General features: G+C 54.5%; 2 protein-coding genes across 2 annotated transcripts; one reads left to right on the forward strand and one right to left on the reverse strand.

Annotated features, from left to right (window-relative positions):
* Window positions 1-771: 771 nt before the first annotated feature.
* On the reverse strand, window positions 772-4,337 carry cta3-1 (Calcium-transporting ATPase 3; the record flags this gene model as incomplete). The annotated part of the gene is made up of 3 exons (XM_032031736.1): window positions 772-3,172; window positions 3,222-3,830; window positions 3,934-4,337. 3 exons carry the CDS (start codon window positions 4,335-4,337, stop codon window positions 772-774), a joined length of 3,414 nt encoding a protein of 1,137 aa, XP_031888621.1.
* An 8,840-nt stretch (window positions 4,338-13,177) lies between these two features.
* On the forward strand, window positions 13,178-13,567 carry CGGC5_v002848 (uncharacterized protein; the record flags this gene model as incomplete). The annotated part of the gene is made up of 1 exon (XM_032031740.1): window positions 13,178-13,567. The coding sequence occupies one exon, from the start codon at window positions 13,178-13,180 to the stop codon at window positions 13,565-13,567; it is 390 nt and encodes a 129-aa protein (XP_031888625.1).
* Window positions 13,568-13,996: the final 429 nt, after the last annotated feature.

A 13,996-nucleotide genomic window follows, 5' to 3' on the forward strand; every position in this document is an offset into this window, starting at 1 on the left:
CCATGACTAGAGCCGCCGCACCCGCATGTGGCCTTTTCAGTCATTTCTTCCGTCCCAAAATGGAGAAATAATACACCGAAAACAGCGATGAATAGATCAAGATGATGACTTTCCGCATCCCCCAACCTTTGTACAGATCAGGTTGGGTGAGGAAGTCTAAAACTACCGGTTGAGCAACCAACAACATCCTTCGTGGCTATGATTGCGGTTCTCCGAGAGAAGTTTGAAGAAGAAACATTATCCAGTGGTTTATATGTTTTATGAAGATATCAAGTCGGGTGCGATACCCGATGTTGAGCCCGCGCTGATTTGCGTAGCAGGCATTGTGGAATCCAGCCTCTTGTAAGAGGTTTTGTCCAGCCTCAGATATGAGGGACAACCATAATAGGAACACGAGGCATACTGTTGTCACAGACGAACATCGAACAGGCAACGGCAAGTACTTTATATGGGTAGAATTTGATTATTAGGTACATCCTATTAAAACGACAAGGCAACCAATTCCCTCCTCCACCTCGATGCAAATCTTCACGTCATGATGCGAGGCCCCTTCAAGGCCCGCTCAACTGCCCCTCATCTCTCGACTCGACATATCCTCCTTCACCTCTGAGTATCAGCCGTTGAATCATGACTCTAGCTTCTAGCTTCTTCTCATGCAACGTATCATCTTCGTGATAGTGGTATCATGTACTCTTGTTCGCACAAACATGTCAACAAAACTTTGACACAAACTCGACAAATGCAGTTTCGGTATCTCAAAATTCAAACAATTCAGACCTTGTCGTCCGCGCTGGTGTTGGGGGAGCCCTCGCCGGTGCGGGTGTCGCCAGACAAGTTAGTGTTGGTGCGCATCTGGGAGCGGCTGCGGCGACCGGTGGACTCGCCGGTGTCCTTGCGACCGAAGGAGGCCCAACTCTTGAAGCTGGACATGGTCATGGTCTTCTTGAAGTCGCGGCCCTCGTCCTCACCACCCTGGCTGAAGGCGCCGCGGACAACCTTATGGTCCTCGAGCAAGTGGAAGGTACGCTTGACGAACTTCCAGGCCTCGACACCGACGACGTAGAGGATGGTGAAGCCGACGGAGATGCCCCACTCCCAGGTGATGCCAACGTGCTTGAACAACTTGGTGTTGAGCTGGGGGATGTAAACAACGGGGAAGACAGAGAGAGCGCCGAGGACAACAGCCCAGAAGAGGAACTTGTTGGCGTAGAGGTCCTTGAAGAGGGGGAACTTGCTCGGGTCCTCAGGGTTCAGGCGGAACATGGAGCGGCGCAGGTTCTTGAACTCCCAGGCGGAGATCAGAATGATCCAAGTAAGCTCGGCAAAGACGGCAGCACGGGCACGGAAGACAGGACGACACGCCTCGCTGAACTCCTTGTTGCAAGCAGAACCAAGGTTGCCGTCGTTGGCTCCCCAGACGATGATGACAAAGGTGCACATGGTCAGCGCGCCCATGATGATGCCGTAGACAACCATATCCACAAGAATCTGGTTGGTGAAAACTCCGCGCTTCTTGTTTTGAGGGGGCTTGCGCATGACATCGGCGGCAGCTTCCTCACGACCGAGACCGAAGGCAGGGAAAGACGAAGTAACCATGTTGATCCAGAGAATCTCGAGAGGCGAGATGGGAAAAACGGAGAGAGAGTCACTGTCCCGGAAGGCAAGACCGCACACCAGGAGAATGACTTCACCAACGTTGGAGCTGAGCAAGTGGAGGATGAACTTCTGGATGTTGTCGAACATGCGACGGCCCTGGCGAATAGCAGCAACAATAGAGTTGAACTTGTCGTCAGTGAGCACGATCTTGGAGGCAGACTTGGCGACGTCGGAACCAGAACCCATGGCAATACCAACATCAGCACGAGCAAGGGAGGGGGCATCGTTGACACCATCACCAGTCATGGCCATGAAGGCATTGCGACGACGGAGGGCGTCAATCATGCGAGTCTTGGTCTCGGGGGCGCAACGAGCGATGACGAGAGGCAGTTCCTCAAGAGCGTCAATCTCAGCGTCGGTCATCTTGTCAAAGTCGGTAGCCTTCTGAACGACAGCCTTGGCGATGCTATCGGGCAGGACGCCGAGGTTCTTGGGGATGATACCGACTTCCTTCGCAATGGCCTTGGCAGTCTCGGGGTGGTCACCCGTGAGCATGTGAACCTTGATACCGGCAGTGGAGCATTCGGCAATGGACGGCTTGGTCTCGCGGCGAGGAGGGTCGTAGATACCGGCGAGACCGAGCAAAGTAAGGCCCTGCTCAACCTCTCCGCGGAGCTCCTCTTCCTTTTCGGTGGGGACGGTAGACTGGTTGGTGGTGAACTTGCCGTTCCAATCACGGTAGCCAATGGCAAGAACACGCTGACCCTGAGAAGCAAGGTTGTTCATCTGCTCGAGTACCTGTCCCTTGAGCTCCTCAGTAAGCTCCTGCTTAGCGTCGCCGAAACCGAGATGGGTGCAAAGATCCAGGATACGCTCAACGGCGCCCTTGGTAAAGACCAGGCTGTTGTCGTGGCCCCAGATGTCGGCAGTCTCATCATCCTGGGGAATATCGTAGATAACTGACATGCGCTTGATGGAACTGTCGAAGGGGAACTCAGCCAACTGATGCCAGCCCTTGCCCTCAAGGAACTTCTTGCCAAGCTTGAAACGGTGGGAAAAGACCTGAAGCGCAATCTCGGTAGGCTCGCCGGTAGTTTGCCACTTGGCCTCGTCCTCATCATATCGAACGGTGGCCAGGTTGCAAAGAGCGGAGGACAGAAGGAAGGCCTTCAGGGGTGGGGTCATCTCAGCGTCGACCTCAGGCTCGGGTGCCTTGGCGGGCTGCTTGTTCTGGAGCTTCTCCTCGGGGACGTCGAACTTGAGAACGGCGGCAGAACGCTCCTGGTCGTAGTCACGCTTGGGTGCTTCGTCAATCTTCTCCTCCTCCTTGGACTCGGTGTAGGTGACCTTGCCCTTGGTAGGGTCGGAGGGGTTCTGGGAGTCGCGGACAGTGTAGGTGTGGGACATGGGGAGCCAGGCCTTGCGAACAATCATGGCACCCTGGGTAAGGGTACCGGTCTTGTCGGAGCAAATGTTGGTGACACCGCCGAGGGCTTCCAGAGCGGACAAGTCTCGGACAACGACATTCGCCTTGCGCATGACAGTGACGGCAACAACCATGGTGATGGTGAGGACGCTGTCGGATTGTTAGACACGTTTCTTCGAAGGCTGGCAGGAGGACTTACGCAACGAGAGATTCGGGGATAATGGCAATACCAAGCGACACAGCGTAGATGATAACTTCGCCAGTAACGTCAAACTTGTGGGCACCAAAGACGATCATGGCCAAGATGATGGCACAGCCGAAGAGCAGGTAGGCCAGAGCAGCAAGCTTGCGCTGCAGAGGAGTACCCTCGGTAAGACCCAAGAACTTGCCAACAGCATCGTAGACACGCTTCGTAAGACCGACAACAGGCTGACGCTTGCCGTACTTCTTGTAGTTCATGGAGCGGCCAGGCTTGCGGACCTTCTTCTGGGTAGAGGCAGCGATCTTGCCGACCTCGGTCTGCATTCCAGTAGCGATGACAATGCCGCGACCACGGCCCTTTCGGATAATGGTGGTGGCATAGCAGATGTTGAAACGGTCGCCAATGCCGACTTCACCCTCCTCGGTGGCGGGCTTCTCGGTACCGGGGACCACAATGTTGGCTTCGGTGGTCTTGTCGACGGGAGCGGCTTCACCAGTCAGGGACTGCTCGTCGCAAGACAGGTTCATAGCCTCGAACATGCGCATATCTGCGGGCACGGTATCACCCATCTTCAACAGGATGATGTCACCGGGAACGACTTGAGCACTGTATCACGGGTCAGCCGTGCGCCAAGAAGATGAAGCCAAGATGGCCGAAAGCCAAGAAGGCAAAGTGGGGGAACTGCGCGCGTGCGCATGCGTGTACATACTTGGGGATAACCTGCGTCTTGCCGTCGCGCAAAACATTGGCGGAAGGTGCAGACAGAGAGCGCAGCGCGTCCATTCGCTTTTCAGCGCGATACTCTTGCCAGAATCCGATGGTGACGTTGGCGACAATGACGAACGCGAGAACGCCGCCCTCGATGTAGTCGTTGATTGCGAAACTCAGAATCATGGCGAAGATGAGGACCAGCACCATGGCATTGAAGATCTGCTTGCTGAGAATGGTGTACCATGGTACCGAGTCGCCGACTTCGAACTCATTCTCGGGGTACTTTTGCTGAGCCTCCTGGACCTGCTGGGACGACAATCCCTTGTCGACGTCGACTCCCAGGGCCTTTGCGGTCTCGTCGACCGACAGGAGGAAGGGGTGCTTCGGGTAGTCACCAGACATGATGTCGAGTCTCTGCTGGCGACGACGGGAAAGGTGGTTCAATTGGTTTCCATGTACGGGGAAGGTGTGTGGTCGGAACGCTTGAAAAAACGAACGATGGATGTCGCGATAGAGATTGGCCTCGTGTGGTGGGTGAGGTCAAAAGAAAGATTGGCTTTGAAAACCAAGAAGCTTCTTCGCAGTGGAGAGAAGTGTGTTGACGAGAAGTCTAGACCCGGACGTCGAGAGCAACGGGGAACAAGGCTACCTTTATAGCACGACAGCGACGCGATGGGTAGACTTGGCTGACGGGGAAGGTTTAGAAACCTTCGGAAGCTTCAGACTTGTGGCTCACAAGGTTTCTAGGATTGGGAAAAAAAATCTGGGAGACGCCAAGGCTGGGTAAGATGATAACACGCCCCCCTTCATCCAGCCTCTGGAGGCGTGAGAGGCGTGAGTAGAGAGGCATTCGGTCATTGTGCCGACTGGAAGGCTATGATTGGGCATCAAGACGTTGACCAAGACGGTAGACAAGGGATTTCAACTTGGCAAAAGACCTCTGAGCAAAGAAGTACGCAAGGGTGGTGAGGTTCTTGGCTTTGGAGACGGTTCCAGTGCAAGAATTTGGAGAAGAAAACAGAAGACAGAGACGGACCGGTTGGTGGTGGTTCTCGGGTGACGATGACCTTGGCGGAGCTCTTGGCGGAGGGAAGCGGCGTGGACGGGAGTGGGACACCGCAGAGGAAGTGGGGACCGGCTCGAGGTGGGTCAGGAAGGCGCGACCTTGACTTGAGGGAAGGTACCTCCTTCTCGTGATAGGTACTTTCTCTGATGGACGGGAAGGCGCTTCTGCCGTACCGGCGGTATCTACCTACCCCAGGGAGAGAGCGAAGGACGGCAGCCGGGGAGAAGGGAAGGTAGGAGCGGGGAGGAGAGGACCAGCCCGGGGAAGAGAGACATGCATGGCCATTGAGACGTGCCTCATGAAATGATGGGAGACTCAGAATGTGCCTCTTCCACTCTCATTGCTGCGGTTGAATCCGTTTGCTTTTTCGGTGACACAAACGACGAATGAGGGACCACCGTCCAGGCTGACAGATGTCGCACAACACTGAGTTTGACACCGAAAGTTATCTACGCCACGGCCAGCGACGGGACGAACCACGAGCCAGAACGGCATCTCCAGACGGAGCATCAATCGATCTGGAACCGAACGGAGCCCGGAATCGCAGCTTGCAGAAAACAGAGTGCCGCGCTGCAGGACGTACGATATGACGGCAGCTGCGACAGTCTCTGGTGGCGCCATTGGCTCCTTCTCGGCGAATAAGGTTATTTGACGCGAAGAACCAATGGCAAACCGCGACTGCGCCATGGGGAAGGTCCATCACGTGCAAGAGCACCTGCTCTGCCTCGATAGCGCACGGACGGTCGGCGATACCGGCGGGGTCTGGGGGCTATCTGTGTTGTGTGATTGGCTGCTGCCTCCACCTGCTGTGTTCCCTCTGCTTCTTGGCTCAGGCTTGGGAGCTCCAGCGTGCATTACAGTGGGTGGAGGTACCTTGACAGCCAAGAAGTATAGCCACGGTACTTACGCACCTCAGCGGGCTGGCCGCCTGTGTAGACGTCGCAAGGGGCGATGATTAGCGCCTTGGCTGCTGCGAGAACCCACAGCAACCACTGAGAGCCGCTGGACGAGGTGCTGTGTTTTTTCTGTTTGGCTGTTTGCGTCGCACCTTCTCACTTCTCAGAGTCAGGAAGGGAAAAAAATGGAACGAGTTCCATGTTGCATGTCGTCGACTTTTCCTCAACAAAAAGCCCCAGAAACACAATCGACCACCTCCTTGCACATGAGATGCCTGGTTTCGGTGGATTACCCTTGGAGAACTCAATTTGCCTTGTCTGACTCTTACAGCAAGGTTTGATATCACGTGTACGCGTCAGCTGACCCAGACGGCGTCCCATTCGGGCCATCTGACAGGCTGACGGAGCGGCGATAGTTTACGGTCGTCCAAGATTGAATTTCAAATTCCGCCCGGCGGAGCGACACCGGACAGCCACCGGCACGCCACTATTCAGTCACTTTTCGCCTGCTCCGTCCGCTGCCAAGACCTCACCTCGACACACCACGCTGTCATACGCGCGACCGCAGCCCGGTCGGGATTCACAAGTTCAACGCGACGAACTCCTGGGGCCTGGGCAGCCGGGCGAAGCAGGGAGCACATGGTGGGCAGAAATTTCACAGCTCCGGGTGACAACTACCGACGGGCACCGCCGTGATTCCGGGGGTGGTTCGACGAAAAAGAAACCGCCTTCCGGTTGACGGCGATGGCTATCTCGATTATCGCCGACTTCCTTCGTTACCCGCGGATTCCTGCCATGCCCCGCGCAAGTCGCAGATGAAGTGTCGAATTCCCAGAAAATACGACGCACACGACCCCTCGCTCGTTGCTGCGCGTGCGGCCTCGTATGGACATGATGGCCACCCACCGCTGCGACTTTGCCTGCGCCGGCTCTACTTGGCTACTTGGCGTACCCTTGGCAAGTCTTGTCCTACGACTCAACAACGTTGGATTCGCTCCAACGTGGGATGACGGTTGCTGGGCTGCGGGCTAGACATTCCAGACTCTGGGTTTTCGATTTTATCCAGATGCCATCATGCCATGTCGCAGGCGCCGCATACGGGACCCCGACGACACACGGCACCAATTGACCACTAATGACGCCCCAATTCGGAACAGATGCACGGAAATTTTGAGCACGATTCGAACCAAGCGACCAACTGCTCCAGGTCACACAGACGTTATTGAGGGGATTCGGAATACGGAGGGGCGTGTTGACGATCCAAGCGCAATTGCTGATCCCAGTTGTCGGTTTCCCTCATTTGAGCCGCCCGACGGTCGCCGGCTCGACGTGCATTGCCAATCACCTTCACCTCCCGCCTACCGCGCGACCACCATCCCGGCCGCCTCACACAGAATATCGCTCCCGGCGGCTGCTCGTTTCTTTGATCTCAAGATTCTTCGCCCTCCATCACCAAGCAACTGGCCCAAATTCCAGTTCTTCGTCGTCCTCGATTTTTGTTCTCCGCATGGTCTGACACAATCACAATCATTGTGGTGGAGTCGCCAAGCGCTTGGCTCTCGCGACCGCGCAAGATGGTGTGGACCAGCCAAGTGACGTAGGAGGTCCAACCTGGCCGCGCTCCCGTCTTGCTCTCTCACTCGTCTTGGGTTTCCTGGTCTCCTTTGGCTCGGACCAAACCGCCAGACAGGTTCGGTCGAACGCTCTTGGCAACGAAACATTTCGCCTCCCGTCGGCTTGGCCCCTCGAACCGTCGATACCCAGGTCGCATCTAGAAACCGTCCCCGTGGTCCTCTTACGAGATGATTCCAGTTCCCTCCAATGCCGTCACCGATCTTACACCCCGCGCTATGGCCTCCGAACCACTCCCTCGGAGCCGCCGTCTTTCGATATCGTCAGACCATCAACGCATTCTGCGATTCTAGTGGCCTACCCCCGTTTGCGGTAATCTGGAAAATGAGACAAACCACCTGCTGGCCACATGTCGCCGGCCGACACAAACAGCCGCCTCGAGACACGGCACACCACCAAAACGTGCCTGCAACGATGATCAGCGCCGGCATCACGACCTAAGCCTTCCACCATCCTCCATTATCCGTCTTGTCCGTCTTGTCCTTCCGAAGCGTTTGCTCCACGGCTTCCCATGAGCTTGAATTACGGCACTATGCATGCACCCAAGGCTTGGATGATGGCATATGCCCCTTCGCGTGGTTGGGGGCGGCACCTCCAGAGTCCACTCCAGCCTCTACCATTTGTCCGTCGTCGGTTTCAACGCCGTCATCCTACAGCAAAGGAGAGAAAACCCCGCTGGATCTGTGTCGATGCGGTCAAAGAGGGCCCAGGCCGCATTTCTCAAGGGTCCGTTTGCTTGGTCTTTGCTTGTGTCTGCATTCTGCATCGACGCCCTCCTCCACCCGTGAAAGAAAGGCTTGGGTGGTTCTTGGCCCTTGGCATATCTGACGTGCTGACCAACGGCTCGACCTCACACTTTTGTCCCACGCCAAGCAAGGTGATCAGCGAAAATGGCTGTCAGCTGAAAGTTTCAAAACCAGCTCGACCGCTTCAGATCGACATCTCCTACTTGCCACACCTTATCTCTGGACAAGCCTGGGATGTCTAGGTTACTTCAGATTCATCGCCTGATGTCTGGTTGATGCTATTGGTGGTACATCACAGCCAAGACTTTGGCCGAGATTGGTGATTGAGTAACAGTGTTCATGCCCATTGGTCAATGGAACTGGCAACTGCAAACCATGATACTACATAATGCTGGCTGTTTGTTGACTTTCAATGTTTAAGACTTTTCCATAAAGCTGTGAGTTGACAATAATGACTGCTAAAGCCTGGGCAGAAGGTTAAGATAAATAAGCCTCACTTTATGGAGATCTCAGCTGTATAACAGAACCCACTGCATGCCATCCAGGTGTTTCTTTGGAAGCATACCTATCCAACATACTCGCAAGCCACCATCCTTGAATGGCTTGATTATCGTGCTTCTGACATGTTACTTTTGGCGATGAAGAAATTGGTAAGCAATAAACCGTGATCAAGTGCCTGCTACAAGACTGCTCTGCGGCAGTTATGATTCACATTACAAGATTCCGGACATGTACCGTGATGTCGCCGTTCTGGTACGGGCCGCATCCCCCGCAATATGGCTACGGTAAGTTCACGTGGGCGCAATATTTGTGTGATACTGCAAATCTGTCACCTGGTGTATTTCAAGAGGGTGGTTCAGCAACACTTTTTATTTACGTTATCGACAAAGATGCGCACGTGGCACTTGACTTCTCGGTGTTGGACCAATATATGAAACCTTCAGCCTGGATCAGCAGCCCAGGGGCAGACACCTTGACACTGGCTCGACTTGGATGACAACGTGATTCGCTCAGCAAACAGTTGAACAGGCGTCCTAGTTGAGACGATCATCCAAACCGTACCGGGGCATAACGTGTTCTTATATTGGCCTTTCTATTGAACCTACCAGTAAGGAGGGCCCCAGTGTCAGCCATGCCGTGTAAGCCACCCAAACGAACCATTTCTCCCCAACCAGAGAGCTGAACCAAAGAGGCCCTCATAGCAATAGGCATAATATCCTGCCACCTGTACGCTCACTGCTGTACCAAGTTATCATCGAAACTACCCATCACGAAGCCGTTTACCAAGACAAGAGCCCAAAATGCGCGCCGTTACACTCATCGCGTATCTCTGCGCCGCGGTCGGGGTCGCCAGTCAGCCGGGTAAACCTCTCCCCTCAAACCATCACCTTGGCCGGACTTAATGAGGAGGTGCTAACGCCGCGAAACCAAGTGAATGGGGCTGCCCCGATACCACCGAAACTACCTGCAACTAACTTCCAATTTTGTAAGAACTTGAAGAACGGGAAGATGCCCGTGGATGTGGAGTCGTGTGTCTGCAGGATCTCAGCGATAGGGATGGAGATGTGCGAAGTCAAACCGTGGACCGTCACATACGGGAGGTTTTTGCCTACCACGAGGCGTAGGTGTGTTGATCTTCGTCAGGATGACCGGAATTGCGGCAGATGCAATAACGTGGTATGTGTTCAATCGTCACCCTTTCTGGCCTCTGCGGGGATGGGGGTCCCACGACGGATGAGATTCAGGAACACTGTTGTGGCTGACTGTGGATGATGTAGTGTGGGCTACGGGAGTCCTGCGTTGATTCCAAGTGCGTCCCGAATGTTCTCGAGAAGCCGGCGAACCAGACCGCGCCCGCCAACGGGACGAACGCCGCGTAAGAGGCTGAGGTCAACTAGCCCGAGCCCTGCAGTTATCATCCCTGGGATCACGAACAGAAGTGCACATGCAGACCTGAATTATGCCGCGACAGATCTACTGGAGTCATACGGCAGTATAACCGATGTGCCCACAGACAGTGAAGGGTTCAAAAGGCAGCGTCGGGAGAGACTGTCTACTATGATTTGGAGGTTTGTGTGGCTGGCTCTGAAGCGCCTAGGTGATTGCGATGTACGGAATGTTGCTCTAGACCAGGCTAACGTACAAGAAGGTACGTTGCCTCTTCGGTTTGGTCACAGGCTTACGTCGGTCTGGCAATGTAGCAACAGGTGGCATTCTAAGGCATATGAGGCATTTGAACAGAGATTGGCATGACGAGCAGGCAATATACGAGATAGCAACAAGGAGAGTATTATATGATTACCAGATTGTGGCACCTAGAGCCTTGTGTTGTGTCTCGTAATTTGCAATACACTGGATCTGCCAGTACTGTGATATGTCACGCATACGTACGTCGAATCAACCACAGGTCCAGGAAAAAGGTCTGCCGATTTCCCCTGAGTCAACTTCAACGACCGCTGCTTACGAAAATCCCAAACGCTACCTGCGTTGCCCATCATCCGAAAAGGGCAGGCGAATCGTGAAGGAAAACGGAGCTTTCCTACATGATTCAACCATACCCAAGCTAACGGATTCGGTGCCATTCAGAACTCGAGAAGATCGCTTCAAGCTTTGCTTCGGTCCAATTCAAAACTACCATTATCGCCACCAGGGACCGGCCGAGACGCGGAGATGCGGCGACTTTTGTGCACTTCAGCGGAGGATCAATGAAGCTTGAAAACAAGAGCTCTGTCCCAACGGGGCGATCCCACGAGAAAACAGTTCAGCTAAAGAGAACAGCCTTTGGCGCCAGCAAGGGAAAAGAAAGCAGTCAAAGCAACACCACGCCATTCCCAATCCAGGGATCACGATCTTCACCGTCTCCCTCCGCAGCCTGATCGATCCGGCAAGAGCTTAATTCGCTGGACCGCCGCATCGGAAGCTTTGGCCTGACGTGGTCTGCACCAAGACCCGGACCCTGGGACGGTCCCTTCGTAAAGTCAAAGTGGTTCCAGCCGCGCGCTGGGCAAAGTGTGGCCGGGGCGGAGGCGGAGGCGGTGGTTGGGCTAACGGGGAGTTCTGTCCGTCCACCAAAGCCGCCCGCTTTGTGGACCGGCTGGGCTGCACACTAAGGAAGATAAATAGATTGCGGCAAGGATATTGGATGAGCTTAATCTGATGACATGGAAAGAGCCGGGAGGGGCTGGTTCGTCAAATCGTGGAGGCGTACGTGGAAGTGAGAACTTTGCTGGGCTCCTTCGAGGGAGCGAAGCATAATGTGCATAACTGGCAGAAGCTTGAGGGGACGATGGCAGCTGGACACCCCCTTTGGAGAGCTGCAGGTCGATCATCCGCGTGAAGGCAATCTGTCTGTCGGCGATGTGTCAAGCGGCCGATTTCACGATGATGGACTTTCAACGGAAGTTGACGGCGGCGAGGGTGAAACGGCTAGCTCACGATCGAGCCTCCGCCGATCATGTTTCCTTAGAAAACAAGCTTATGATGAACGAAACCAGGGCAGAAAAAAACATGCGCCGCATCATCAATACCCGAAAGAAGCCCAGCTCAACGCCGAAACCTGGGGTTCAATTAGGGTAGTCGGCGATGTGGGCTGCAGGGTGGGATCGTGAAGGGGACCCTCCAGGCGGACCGCGCGCCAACACGATGATCGACGGCTTCCCGCGCAGCCTACCATGCCGTCGGGATCGCCGGTATGCCGCAACCTCTCGGGTTCGTTTTCTTCCTTGCCCTACTAGGAAAGTTACGATTGCCGACTGCACGCAAGCTGCGGGTGGGATGCCGGTTCCACCTTGACCCGGATGCGTGCTCTGTTAAAGTCGTTGGCCCTTAATCAAAAGTAAACTTGGTGGCTATGCTGGGAATATCGGGAACATCGCCCACGGGGAGTCTAGCGCGTGTTTCTAGAATTGTCTGCCGCGTATGCCTGTGCGCCCTGAAAGGAAGAGGTAAACATGTGTGATGGAGTAGGGGGGAGGGGGGACAGGACGGAGGAGTTCCTCATGAGCCCGAAGTTTCCGCCTCGTTTTCTCTGGTCCCCCCAACATAGCCGCCCGTGTGTACGTGTCTTATCTGCCAAGTCCAAGCCAAGTTTCGTTTCCCACGCGTCGGCGGGAGTCATGCACGGTTGTCTGCCGGCATAGTGCCTGAGTCGTTGGCTGTCCTCCTCTAGTTTTAATGTTTGCCGGCTTGGTGGGTAGTCGTCACCCTACTTACCTCAATCAGGACGACCCCCAAAAAGCTTAACCCCTCCCGCGGACCTCCGCTGGTGGGCGATCACGAGAAAAAGACATGGGAGCCTGCGAAAACGGCCTCATCCGAACTTGTGAATGGCAGACGGGCGGACGTTTGTATGAACGACAAGAAAAGTGTCCGAGCGGGCTGGACAGGAAAGAAGGAGACACACACGGCCGAGCGTCCCGACATGCCTGACGGGCGAGATTTTGGGCAGAGCGCAAGGCGGCCATGGAAACTTTCGTTGTCGCTATCGCAAAATTTTGATCTGATAGTCGTAGGGCGCGGGGAGCTGGTGGTGCGGTTTGCCGCTGCCGACTGCGAAGGGGACGCGGCCGAGTCTGTCGGCGTCTTGGTTGCTTGGTTGGCTGTGCATGATGGCGGCCAACGATGTTTTGCGAAATCGAAAGACTATTTCGCGGAGGTTGCGATGGTGAGGTCTTGGCGGATGGTCTGGACTTGAGGTCGACTTGAGGTTGAGATCTATTAAAGGGGACGAGAGATTCCTTTTCATCCAACCTGCCTTTCTTCAGATCAGCAGTCTCAAGCTTGTCAGTCTCAAACATCCACATCTCCAACATCCTTCAACTTCCTTGAAGATCTCACGATCTCAATCAACCACCTCAAATTCTCACGATCCAATAATCTGAGGTCACCAACCCACCAATCAAAATGTACTCCTTCAAGGCCATCTTCCTCACCGCCCTCCTCTCTACCGTCATCGCGACCCCCCTCAAGGAGCGCACCGTTGAAGACCTCGATGTTGATGTCGTCCCCGTGATCGAGACCAGGGGCGAGGCAACCTTTGGCGGTAACGTCGGTGGTGGCTTTGGCGGCGGCTTCGGTGGTGGTGCCGGCACTAGCGGTAACATTGCTGGCAGCCGCTCAGGCAATGGCGATTGCGACTACGGTGACAAGAGCCGCCTGGACAGCGAGATTCGCAACAGGCAGCAGTTGAAGGATCGCCTTGACGACGAGATCCGCCGCCGCCAGTCGATCAAGGATAACCTCGATGAGGAGATTCGCAGGAAGCAAAACGGTGGATGCAAGGGTGGATGGTAAATTGTGACCATCACCAACAACACTTGGGGAGTTTGGGCTTAACGGATGGAGTTACAAGGGCGGCGTCAACCGGAACGGAAACAATGGCAGGGTCTTTATTTCAAGGGGGATGTCGCAATACCAGCAGCCTAGACAGGCAAACAACGATTTTCACTTCTCATGGGGAGACATTTGGAGAAATGGGGTTTCGATAATAAGTTTTATAAATCAATACCAATCCTTTACAGTCACTAATATGTCGATGTTCTTCTTGTTGTGTGAACTGAAGCCAAGGAAGTCTTTGGCGTTCAAGAAATTGACCTATAATGAACTTTTTGATCATTCTTTCTATACCCTCAAAGAGTTTAAAGCAGTACCTACCTTAGGCATGGAAGATATAACCTTGTTTGTTGAAAGAAGATTCAACAACCCCCTTCATCTCAAGTCCGA

Source organism: Colletotrichum fructicola (assembly GCF_000319635.2).
Source record: "Colletotrichum fructicola Nara gc5 chromosome Unknown KSG_Nara_v1_contig02, whole genome shotgun sequence".
Classification (NCBI taxonomy): Eukaryota; Fungi; Ascomycota; class Sordariomycetes; order Glomerellales; family Glomerellaceae; genus Colletotrichum; species Colletotrichum fructicola.